Source organism: Alosa sapidissima, chromosome 20 (assembly GCF_018492685.1).
Source record: "Alosa sapidissima isolate fAloSap1 chromosome 20, fAloSap1.pri, whole genome shotgun sequence".
Lineage (NCBI taxonomy): Eukaryota > Metazoa > Chordata > Actinopteri > Clupeiformes > Clupeidae > Alosa > Alosa sapidissima.
In genome coordinates, this window is record NC_055976.1 from 2,323,236 (window position 1) to 2,336,868 (window position 13,633).

General features: G+C 37.9%; 1 protein-coding gene across 9 annotated transcripts in view; it reads right to left on the reverse strand.

The window, feature by feature from the left end:
* Positions 1–13,633, reverse strand: part of uvssa (UV-stimulated scaffold protein A) — a 46,227-nt gene that overhangs the window by 19,365 nt on the left and 13,229 nt on the right. For all 9 annotated transcript variants that reach the window (XM_042073509.1, XM_042073514.1, XM_042073516.1 and 6 more), the window contains one exon: positions 8,516–8,644. In XM_042073509.1, the coding sequence (XP_041929443.1) occupies positions 8,516–8,644 (129 nt within the window). The remainder of the gene's footprint in view (positions 1–8,515; positions 8,645–13,633) is intronic.

The following is a 13,633-nucleotide window of genomic DNA, read 5'->3' on the forward strand; positions in this document are numbered from 1 at the left end:
TCAAAGGATTAGGGAAATAAATCTGAATAAATTCATATAAAAGACTGTATGAGAAGAAATATGCAGGGTTCCTTTTTTATTATACAGGTTTTAATAACACTAATACTAATAACACTACTACTGCCACTACTACTACTTTTACTCTTACTACTACTACTATTATTATTATTATTATTATTATTATTATTATTATTATTAGAAGCAGTAGCAGTAGCAGTAGTAATAGTAGTGGTAGCAGCAGTAGTAACCAATTTAATGCATCTTAAGTAGTGTTAAACACTACCACCATGCTTATCTACACTATGTGTGCATTCAATAGACTATTACTGTCAAATGGGGTGTCCACTTTGCTATGCGAATCAAAATGGAACATTTTGGCTAATTACACTGACATAGTGAATTAGTGACAGTCAAAATGATGGAAATGCCTATTGAAATTGCATCTTGACATGCTGGTGTAAATTCCCAAAATTTGGAAGGACATGTAAGCAGTTGAGACTCATCTGCACATAGGCCTACTTAGTTTGGGTAATTTCATACAGTAAAGTTATTTATGCCTCGTTTCACAGTGATGCCTCCTCTTTCTCCTCCTCAAATGCTTGTAAATGTTCTCCTATGCTAGGTAAAGTAAAGTATGCTTGTGGATGTTCTCGCATGCGGTAAAGTTAAGTCTGCTTCATTGTTCTGATGTTCTCCTATGCAGTACAGTAAAGTCTGCTTCATTGTTCTGATGTTCTCCTATGTGGTAAAGTAAAATATGCTTCATTGCAGTGCTAGTATCGTCTTGTCAATTTTAGATACTCTCCCTCTCATAACAGCAAAGTGACATAGTCTTGCTTAGATAGACCACAAACCTAGAAACAACCTCTATGTTAATGTGTGCAGTAGCATGCTTAATGACAAACCAACTAAATGATTACATTAGTTTGCAACTATTTCCACAATCATTTGTAGTCAATTAAGGTGATTAGATGTCCGCACCACAATATATTTCTGTATTGATTGATTTTTGCATGAAAGTAACAAATTCAGTCGCATGAACCAAATCATGATTTAATTGGACTTATTATTACAAAGTACTTGTCCCTTATGAAATCTTGAAAATTATATTGAAGCTCCAATAAATGCATGTTTAACATTGTATTAGCAATAAAAGTGAGTATTTGACTGAAGATTTCAAAAAGGCTGTTCCCAAGAGGTTTGACCTACCTTAATATGGCCACCCTTCACTCAATATTTGTTTGCCGCTGGTTTACAGAGGAATTAGGGTCTCAACAGCAGTGCTTTCTCAGCTTATTAACAATCAAATGAGACCTACAATGGCCTGGGGAATCTCCTGAGATTTATGGCGCCCAGAACAGCACACTCTGCAGTAACGTGGGTCCATCTTACCATTATAATTCAGACTCCTAATAGAATTTCCAGTTGACCACATCCAATCTTTTCACTGCTTCCTCCAAATGTGATCTACTTAACCAATAGTTCACCTAATTGCGACCACATACAGCATAGCTGTAATGTAGACTACAGTTCCTTTTTCAAATAGAACTACATATTCAGTGAAAATTGAAAGAAACTGAAGACAGAACATTTACAAAAGGAAGGATATGCAATAATATGCTTCAGACTGTGAGGACATATTTGTCTGCAGCAAATTATTAGTAAAGTGAAATGGGCAGCACACAGATACAAGAGACAAACAATGCTATTCCTAATAGATCTCAGGTTTCAATAGTAAATTACATGCTGTAATGTAAAAATGGCCTTGCAAATGATGTTGACATATAACACGTCAGTCATATTGACATACTACAACTACAGAAACATTACCCCCCCCCCCCCTTTCTCTTTTTCTTTACCCCACTCTCCACCAAATATTGTTGCATTCTAGTACATTTAAACATTAACTTCACATCCAAAATAAGAAAAGCAAGCATAATGGTGATTATTTAAGGACAAAGCAAGCATATATTTCACAGCTTATGGTTGCCTTGTACAATATTCATTTTTTGTAACAGCTGTAGACTAGAAATAGACTGGTTGAGCAGTAAGACTAAAAATAGAATTGTGAATTTAGTACACTACACCCCATATTTGTTGCTGCAATACATACTTTACAAAATACATCTTACACATTAAAATACTACACATTACATCATCTTATTTGCTATTTTCTGTGTAAACTGAATTTGAATAAGCTTCTTGCCTTATATATATATATAATTACCTTGCAAGGTAATCTTAGATGGAATCAACTAGTTCTATTTCAGCAGTAAAAATGGAGGACATTTTTAATTCTCAAAGAGGGGAGCTTTGTAGGTGTTCAATGGGTTTTTCTCCATCAACTTTTGACAGATGACTATGACCGCTAATCCCTGTGATACTATGCAAAACAAAAACTTGTAGTCTTGTAGCATAGACTATTTTAAAATTCATTCATATTAATGAATGTTACTGAAAAAAATCAGAATTTGCAAACCAGTTGTATACGAAATATGCACCGTTAAAGCTCTTTATTCCCTAATGCTGCTTTTTCAGCCTACAGCCTTCACATTCACATCAATCATCCTCTCTATGTAAGTTTAGTTATCACTCTGGCACTAATCAAAAGAGAAAACTGTCACTGACATTGACCTGTGGCACCTCTTAATTATGCTCCACAGAAATGACAGGCACTTAGCTTCTGAAGGGTAAATGGCCACCATCAATCTATATGTAATATCAATGAGTTCCTAGAAAGGCAAATTATTATTATTTTTCTCCTCCCATCTGTGACAGCATAGAAATCTAGGGGCAAGAATTTATGGAAGACAAAATGCAACCCAAGGCTTCCTCTCTTTCTCTCCCCCTTCCTCTTTGTTCCATCTGGTGCAAGGGATAGCACTCAACTCCAGGGAGAGCACCGCGGATCCCATCAGCGCTAAACAGAATTTATGCCTTTTAATTTTCTCAGAGAGTGCTTAACTGTTCCCGGGTGCTACAATGCATAACCGAATGCCATTTTTTAAATATGGGGGTCATTTTCATAAAGCATTATACACAAGGCGGGTGCCCTTTGTTTTTCTAGGGCATATAGTGAATGGAGCTGTTTTTGCATTATTTTAAAACATAATTATTTATGTATTAATTCACCTTAATTGCTAATGTAATTAAGCTTATATCAGGTACTAAAGAGGCAATCAAAGCTGGCATTGGTCCTAAGTATTTATTTTCTGGACTTAAATCCTTCCCCATACTGCATCCAATAATTGGAGATTAAAGTGCTGTCAATTGAAGCCTGTGACCTTTTTTCCAAAAGACTGTAATCTATGTACTGCATTATCATCTTACAGTGAATAATTTCCTCATGAAATTTGAGAACAAATGCTATTTCTTTGTGGAATTGAAGATTGTTCCTTAAATTTTATGATAATTCAGGTATCATGATTTGATTTACCTGATCTCCTAATGTTGTTCCACAACAGGCTTATTGAAATGTCATTTAGACACTACTTGACAAACATTACAGGAACAGTGTGCAAGCTTTTATAAGCAAATGCACATCAATTATGTTGTTTGCTACAACAGTACTTATATTTATTGACTAGTTCCTGTTGTTCCCATTCACTATCACAAACTAATGCTTACTCTGCAGGAAGGTGCTAAAACCAAATATCTTAGCACTGACCACAACTTTAACTATCATTTCCATCTTTTCCATTCCAACAGTTTTTCTTGCAGTCAAGAAAAAAAAGTAATTGTGGGAGAGAAGATTGCTATTTTGTTTGTGCAAGTTGTTGTCCTTAGTCGTGTGCAGTTTTTCGTCTCTTGATAGATGAAAATGAAAATAAAGCGTAAAAAAAACTATTACCACCCAAGCTCACAATTCTTTGGGAAGCAAACATTATTTTACTTTTAATTCACTTTAATTCTGTTGTGATAAAATCAGATCTGCCACCAGACCCTGGCAGGACTGTAACTCTTGTGGTTGAGTGTATGCAGTAGTCTGAGAATTAGTTGCTATATGGAGGCATTTTGCTGGTACTGGGTTTTTCTAAAATATGGGATGTGCACTATATTCAATTCTTTGCATTTAAACTGCCCCAACTCACCTGATACAGAAAAAGTTTTTTTTTTATTTTCTTCAAGTTTAGTGAGATAAAATAATTTTGTCCACTACACAGATGCATTGGATTTCACACTGAAGATGCTTTCTTGGTGTAAGTCCATTACAATAGATGAGTGTATTTCCTGTGTGCGACTGGTATAACTGAAGTAAAAGTTGTTGTAAAAAATGACTGATGACATTTAGAATGTTTAAACAAGATAATTATTACAAAATAATGATAACTGACCAGAGTGTTTCTACAAGTGAACCACTCCATAGACAAACAGTGAGGTACATAGAAAGACATGAGGAATCAGCAATCTCTTGACAAATGCTACGATTTCCAATTGATCTGCAAGCCGTTAATGTCAACAATCAGTTTGTTTTCCTTTCATGAAAGCTGTGGAGAATGACAACCAAGTCAAACAGCCACAATGTAATGTTAGCATCCCACCTTCCAAACATCAAAATGTAATCAACTGTCTACACACCTACATTACAACAGGCCAGTGTTAGTGTTGACCATTGCTACCAGCCTGAGAAAAATGTCTAGTTTTCTCTGTGAGAAGTCAAGAGGCCACCTATAACAACTGAATTAATGACTACATTTGTCTTTCTTCCAAAGTCCAATGGTTATGAATTTAACAACCCATTCAATCTTAACGCACAAATAAAATGTACAAAAATGGGATGACCAGGGGGTGGCGGTGTGGTATAGCACATGTGCTATTTATATGCTAATATCCTCCTGTCTTGCTGAATGCTCTTAGAAATGATTGGAGAAAGCCAATAAATCAGGTGTGTGAACCAAAGGCAACAGCTACCCAGGAGGTGTAGAATATTGTCTTGGCATGAAATAGTTGCAGAGGTCTTCCAACAGTTTGGAAAAACTGACTGAAGGGATACAAAGATGACACTAAGTTTACCAGAAATTTCAATTCAGTGAAATTTCATTTATTTTTTAAACGTGCTTGAATCGATTGACAAAAAACTATACTTTGACATTGAAGCATCACATTAAAAAGTAGATTTACCATTTATCTGAGCAAATAAATATTGGAAGGGGTGTGACGATGACGACAACCTAAATGATTTGCTGATTTGTAAACTTTTAGGTGGTAAATGGGAATAAAACATACCATAAAGCCGTATAAATTGGTCTCAACATTTTGTCAATTTTGATCAGATTTGTATGGTTATTGTGCACTGTACATAGGCATTCTCTGTTCAGTGCAATTTCAGCTACTTCCATCTGCTCAGACCTAATCCTATTGCTTTTACAAAAAATTGTGGAGTGGCTTTCCTCCAAATAACTTAAAATCTAAATGGAGGAAATCCAAGGAGTAACACATAGTACTGCACTCTATTTTATACCAGTAGAAGTTGGCCCTACTGTCAAAATATATGTGTTGAGAGGTTTGAAGAGGGAAAATATCACGTCTGTTTTTGGATAGTCTTTTTTACTTTTTTCCAAACTGAGGGAAATTACCTAGAGGTGGCCCAAATTGGCAGCCAAGATCGGAGCTGTTCAAAGTCTCTAAATATTAAAGAATGCTACTACAATGCTTCCTTTCTTTTCTCCTTTAGCAGAGAGTACACTGTGCCATTGTTTACTAAAGGAAAAGAGACCGTGCCATCACACAACAGAGACCATAGTACCCCACAATTTCTTGCAGCAGCAAAACTTTAAGAGCCACGTCAATAATATCCACTGTCACATAATTATGTAACCTAGTGAAAGTGCAGGTAGATTCTCTTTGCACTGTCTGTGACTGTCTTTTCCTACGTCCTTATACATTCTCCTTCCCATTTTTCCTAGACCTCATGACATTGTTCACAGAGGTCCAGGAAAAGTGGTTAATAGAGGACATAGGACATAATTTTCTTTGTCTATAGAAGTACAGCCCACAGCATACCTAAAAGTCTGGAGTACAAAAGGGAGAATGGAAAATAATAATTTAGGATATGTATGAGACATTCCCTATCAAAATTGCCTGGGTGAACCCAGACAAACTTGTTAGCAAATTTGAATTTGCTCTACAGGTTAATCGAGAAAGGAGCCCATTGATTTCTGTTTCATTCTGTTTTACGACTTCCAGGCGCATAACCAGCAGTGAAATTAAACATAAATTGGTGCATTCAACTCTTACCAAATTGTTTCTCAAATTGCAGTAAACACACCTTTCTTATAAACAAAGGTTTTAAATGCAGTTGTTTACTCACTCATGCTTTGTTTCCTAAGAAAATATACACCATATCTGTTTAACCTAATCACCATCAGTGCAGTCATTGGTTGTGTTGAGTTTGGATCTTGGGTATTTAGTGGCTGGAAACTGGTGACAATGGGATCCTTTCCAAAGGCCCACAGAGCAAATTCAAATGTTCTAATAGGTTCAACTAGGTTCTCCCAGACTATATCTTTTAGGCTTTAGGCTTTTAAATCTTCTGCTGCTCACATAGCCTGATAGGTAATGTTAACCTAAGTGAGTAAAAGTAAGAGCTAGACTACTACATTTATTTTAGTAGCTAATGTTCCACATGGCCTCTGCTGAAAAAGTAAAAGCATTAAGCTATATACAGTATTAAAACAGCATTATAGGCTTTACAACTTTTTGTGTGCGTGCAATGGCAAACACCTAGAAATACGTAACCTAACTTTAGATGAAGGTAATTTCATAAAAGCCTCAATATTGCCTTGCATATCCTACATAAAATTAGGCTAGTAAATTACTTCTACGCTGCACTGGCCTATATATAATGTAATATAAAAGATCTGTGCTTCTGATTCATATTTGTATAGTATTCATTCAGTGGTACTTTTTAACAACACAGTAAGTGGTGCATAACTAATTCATAAATACATTAATTTGCCACACCAAGCCTACAGTAAACAAAAGATAAAGTAGTCAGAAAGGTTTAAGAATACCAAATAACCAAAATTAAAGTGTTTTAAAAATTAAAATTTAAACATTGTTGGTCTCCAGTGAGCCTTTTTCAGTCACTGAGATTATCAAAATACTGTGTGTGTGTGTGTGTGTGTGTGTGTAGTCGTGGGGAGCCTATATTTGGCTTAGTGCCCTGGAACTGGACATTCTGCCATGACCCTCCCTGTTTCTACCTGTCCATGGAGGGTACAACAAGTACATGGCCATCCATCTGTTGTCATGGTACTAACAACAGAGAATAGATGCCCGGGATGTTTGTGTCTTCAGCCTCTGAAAGAGACCTTGGACTGCTGTTGCATACACTGCAGCATGATGCCTCTGGGCTAAGAACATTTGACTAGGCTGTTTCCTGGAATTAACGGCCCTCAACACTAATGTAACAGGACGTAGAATAAAATTAACTTGCAACTACCACTGCTCTCTAGTCTCAAAATTCAAACATTCATATCAAACAAGCCTAAATGTCAAGCCAACTATTTTAATGTATTGTGCATGACATGCATCGTGTGCGTGCTTGTGTGCATGTGTGTTTTAATCCTGCTTTTCCAAATGGTTGCTACAAGACACACATGAGGGTTACTGTTAAAGAAAGTTTTTCTGCTTCTTCAAAACCAACATATAAAGATACAGCACAACTAGAGAAACATTCCAGCATTTTGTGTAATAAATATCTCAACATGTAAGTGATTCAAAAGCTTAATCACTATGTTTGCACTGAACCTTCCTTGTTGATTCAGTGTTCTAGTTATCCCATCCCAAGGTACTGATGAAATAATCAATGGACAATCACACTTCACCAGCCACCAAAGCTGAACACCATGTAAGTATTGAATAAAAATCCTCCAACAGGTTTTAAACATTTGCTTTTTTTTTTACTTAAAACTACATGGGCAGACTCTGTCTCTGACAAAACAAGACAGTTTAAAAATGTGGTGATCAAGATTAAAACAAGTGCTTAAATCTGTTATTAGGAAAACTAGATACAAATATGATGAAATATTTATCAAGACAAGTTATAAAATTCTACACGGCATGCTAAAGTGCTTTACAACAGCACCTTTGTATTGCTTTTTATAGCATACTTTATCTTTCAATATCTTATTGTTCCAGTTCAAACACGCATCAGCACAATAACGTGTGTGTTAAATAAAAGGCCCACTTCAGGTGGAGAATCTTATTATCTAAGCCAAGTTGTCCATGAACAGCAGTTTTATATCGCTTCATCCATATTATGAGATCTTCATTAAATAATTGAATGTTAAAATAAAACATCAGCTTCTATTTTAACTTTGAGGTAAATACTGTATATTGTGCCCTGCCAGTATCCTCAATACACTGGCATTTAATAATGGAGGAAATAAAATACCCATAACAGTAAACCACTGCCACCCTGTGGCTTAAGTTGGATAGCACACCATTTCTGCTAAATCACAATCATAAATCACAAAAAAGAACATTATTTCGAAAAAAAGAAATGACTTACCACTCTGTGATGCCTGTTCTTGTGGCTGATGTTAAGGGTTTTGTACTTCTGTAAAGCAGTTTCCAGAGAGTGCTTCAGCTCCACGGTCTGTCTAAGAAGCTGCTCCTCACCTTCAACTTTGGTGAAAACCTGCCATAGATCACAAGTCATGGATTTGATACAACACTCAGTCTCAATCACAGCCACTGGTTGAGTGCGCTTCAAAAGCAGTGGCACAATAGCTAGATTTCAGTACCATCTATTACATACAACAGAGAATACTTTTTTCACAAAATTCTTTCCCATAACATACAGAAATGTAACCTTGCCACGCCCACCTAGATCTCCTTTCAGGGAGATACTTGTCTGGAACACCATAGTTCACTAAAGTTTCCATTGGTCGGCATTCCATTGGGCATTACCTGCCCAATCAGCGACGAGAGGGGATGACACTATAGTTTCGAAATCGAAAGTGGCTGTGGTAAACGGTAGTAGCAACGCCTGCAAACATCAAAAATTGCAGTTGGAAGAATGTGTAAATTTATACACAGCAAAGGTAGGCCAGCATACATTGTTTCCTGACTGCCAATGCTGTTTGTACATTTTTGTAATGTTATACATCACTGATCAATGTGAGTGGTTAGGCTGGACCAGTGATTTCAAAGTCAGAGCAATGTCTATGCCCGTCACAATGCGAGTGTTGGGAAGGTTGTCCTATTCACTTTGTGAATGAGTTTGGTTTACCAGGCTAACAGAAATAGCAAAATTCCACTAAATTCACTAAAGAGAGACAGGAACCGTGCTACTCAACTCTAAACTAACTGGATTCGTCCAGATCAGTTTAGGCCCTGAATTCAAACCACCCTATTTAAAATACTCTCCTGGGGTTACATGTACAAAGTCTTGTGTACAGTGGGCATCGCTTTCAAATGGCCACTTCAGTCGCGCATTACGAGGGCGTGAAGCTGCGTGAAGCTTTAGTACCACTTTCAGCCACTGTGCGTCACTCTGCCACTGTACATCGCTCTGTCAGTAGCCTGACTGCCGCCCCTTCTGAAAAAGCAGGAGGCTACCTTTAAACATGATTGTTACCGAGAGGAATCCCAGCCTACGAATTCAATAACAAAATAAATCATGCATAATTAAACATTACCTCGATTAAGGCTACTTGGGTATGGCTTAAGGCTTGACTACACGGTGGTAGCGAAAATCGAAAAATCTGCTTTATGCCGCAGAATTACATTCCTATTTGACTGACTGCAGACGCACTTCCCTCTCCATATTCCAAGAGCCTATACAAAAAGCACTTCATACCATCATAAAAATTTGTTAAAACGAATAGCTATTTGCAATTTGACAAAACACTGGTCCTCATTTTGCGAATGCGAGGATGAGCCTGTTGCATTTAGTTAGATGTCCGAGTCACGCATAATGTTTGAAAACCACTGGCTCGTAATCACAATAATTTAACACACGACAGTTGGATAGCCTACTTCATCATGTCCCATGCCTACATTTTTGTGAGTAGCATAGAGATCGTTAAAAACAATAAAGTATGGCTCTCCATTTGGGACATTGAAAACTTATTTTTAACCCTTAGAACCCTAAGCTGTTTTTAGGGCATTTTCACTACCTTTATTCATAAGGATTTATTCTGGTCATTGTAAGTGCCACACACACATATTATAGATTGTTTTTTTCAGCAGAGTCTAGGCTATACAGATCTGCCATCAGTTCATGTATTAGTACTGGCATTGATTTTATTTTGATTTTTAAATAATTAAAATACAAAAAGCGTATTATAAAAATTCTTATATTTTGTCATGCATCTCACCACAGCAAGCTCATAGCTCTACATGCATTTCATTTGTGTGTAGGGCAGACTGTCTTGAATCTGGCAAGATCATTGCCATGTTGGTGTCAGGGCACACAGACTCAGGAAACAAGGTTAGGCTCAATCAAGTAGTTTTAATTTGAAAACAGCAACCAAGGCAGGAGAATTTAAACAAGGTCTTGAAGTGAAGTTAACGCTCAGAAGATCTTGACTTGACAAACAAGGCAGTCCTACATAAAGGCTCCAATCTTACAAGAGGATATCGTCCAACAGAAAAGGTCCAATAGAAAATGTCCAACATAAAAGTTCTACAACCTGGGACGTAGCAGGAAATTCCAGAAACGAGGCGCTGGGCTTGGAAACAAGGAGCAGTCCGTGCGCTGGAGTAAGTGTCTCCGTTGAAGAGGCCAGACAGAGAGAGCAGAGTGACAGGGGTTTATATAGGCAGTAGGAGATTGGCTACAGGTGCTGGGGAGTGGCAAACGGGAATTTGGATGATTGGATAATCAGACAGAGTTAGACAGGGGAATTAGATTGGGAGATCGTTGGAGCAGAGTGACGAGGAGGAGAGACTGGTGGAGAACCTGGTGGTGTCGTGACAGTTGGAAGGATACTCTGGGGCTGAGTAATTTGAAATATGTGGCGTGTGATTTACGGAAATAAATGCCATTTTTTATTTAGTGATGAAAAATGACCTTTCTGCGCTCCATATCTGTGACACGAACTGATCTGACCTGACTTGACCCGAGTTTGCTTTGTTGGCCTGCGTGTGTATGCACTCATAATGATTCTCAACTTTATACTGCATTGCCATAAACAAATTAAAGGCAAAAAAGGTGTTTCTTTGTTGAACAAATTGGAATGCAATGTGAGCCTTGAATTGGATGCCATGCAGGAATTTGCTAGGATCTCAAAACCGGATTATGAACATGCTTTGCCATAGAGAAACACACAATAGCGTTGGATTATAAACATGCTTTGCCACAAAAACAGACAAAAACGTGGGGTAAGTCCAGCTATATGAAGTTATTATTTTGCTGTCACTTCGTCTGTTTTATAACCCAGAAGGATGTACTTGGTATCAAACGATAGCTCTGTGTCTCCTCTTTCATCTGACATGCGTGGCATATCTATCCGATCACAGGTCCGCGAGTAATTCAAACGAGAGTAATGGGAGTGCAGCGTTGGTTTGTGTACATGACGTTATTATTTTGCAGTCATATCGTCTGTTTTTATAAGCCAGAAGGATCAATATACATGATACCAATGAATAGCCCTGTGTCTCCTCTTTCATCTGATATGCTTGCCATATCTATGCGATCACGGGTTCGCGAGTAATTCAAACGAGAGTGATGGGTGCGCAGGTGAACGCAGAGAAGTATAGGCTGTAAATATGATGCAATTTGATTTAATTTCATGATTTGTTTTAATTTTCATACTTGATCGCAGACAAGTGCGTGGTCTCGTTGGAAAGCCCCACTTCTGCTCTGTCACGCAACAAAGGTTTCATCTCGCTGCGATGAACGGTTCTGGAGCAATGTAACAGAGAAGAAAGGGTGTGTTTTTTGACGCACTTTGCGTCAATCGGGTTCTAAGGGTTAATAGGGTAGACTAGGCTACCGTCAGAATTGCTGACTTGCAAAGGCCTAGGAATAACACTATCATCGGTCATGCCCCTTGATCAAAGTGGGGAATGAAATAAAAGTTTGAGAACCACTGGCTTAACAAGTTACCTGCAGTCCAGAACACACAGAATCTGTTGCAATATTCTGATGATATCGGCAAATGTTTGTTTTCCAAAGTAAGAATTTCACTTCACCATGCACCTTCAACAATGAATAGCTCATTACACTTGTTACTGTTAAACATAGGCCTAACTGGTATCATTACAAACATTATTCTGTATCCTAAAACTGGCATGTTTTATGGCATTGTGTCATGTAAGTTTGTTGCAAAATCTAGAGAAATGTGTGAGGTGGTCAGCGAGGGACAATTGAGACACACATTGGATTGTGTTATTACTTGAACATTCCACACTATCCACAGCTGTGGTATCAGGGGCAGGAGGATTACAGGAGGTTAGCACAGGCTTTATATAAAATTCTTCAACAGAAGGCCTCGAATGCAGGCTTGCCCAAAATAAAGGCCTGTGGTTTGCGCAGCCTACAGTAAATAACAGACCCCCCACAATGTGCGGTATGATGCTTTTTTACGGGCAAGATGTTTTTGGTGCCCTACGCACACTGCATGTTCTTAAATAACAATGATCATCAGTAATATTCGACCATTCATTTGTGTAAATGGGCAAGCGTGACCACCTTGATTGGCTGATTGGCTGATGATTGTAGCGGGCATGATTCCAAACACCTCCCTTACGATGATGAGTGACAGGTGACAGGTCTCAGAATGCGTGCACTACACAAGGACGGAAGATGATGAATAACTGGGGCCGTAGGCTATTCACAAAGGCTTTTATCTTACCACTAGGAGTAGGCTACTCCTAAATCGCACTAAAAGAACTAAACTAGGAGTGAGTCTTCGTTGCTATGGATGACGTCATTACTCATGCACAAGCTTGACTGAAGTGACCACCTTGATTGGCTGACGATTGTAACACGGGAATGATTCCAAACACCTCCCTTCCGATGATGAGTGACAGGTGACAGGTCGGAGAATGCGTGCGCTACACAAGTAGTGCGAAGGACGGAAGATGATTAATAACTGAATAAAAAGGCCTAGCCTAAATGAATAAAGAGTAAGGCAAAACAAAAAGCCTAGTAGCCTAATGAAACATAGGCCTATGGATTGATGCAGTACCTTTGCAACATTATTAAATTAATCTGTCACCATATGCCTAGGCTACGTTTGCAAAGAGGAGAACATTTTAATTTGATTCACAATGAAACGTTACGTTTAATTTACATGTTAACAATGAGTAGTTTTGGTTGTTGTTGGTGGCATTATTGCATCCCTTTTATGAATGCAAAATTGTTCCCTCGCGATTGGAAGCTCCTGTTGCTGCATAGGCTACGCATTTCAAAACATTGCAACGTAAAATGCCACAAAAAGCTGTTTATGAATAGGTTAGGAGGAGTTAGGAGTCCTCTCGACTTCTTTTAAGCTGTCCCAGACTTAGGTGCTACTTTTAGGTCTAAAATGCTTTGTGAATTACTTTTTGTGAAAAATATTAGGAGTCCTAAAGTTAGGAGTGACACGCCCGTTATTTTTAGGAGTTGCTCCTAAATTCGCCAGTTAGGAGCTACTTTTAGCCTTAAAATTCTTTGTGAATACGGCCCCTGAAAAAA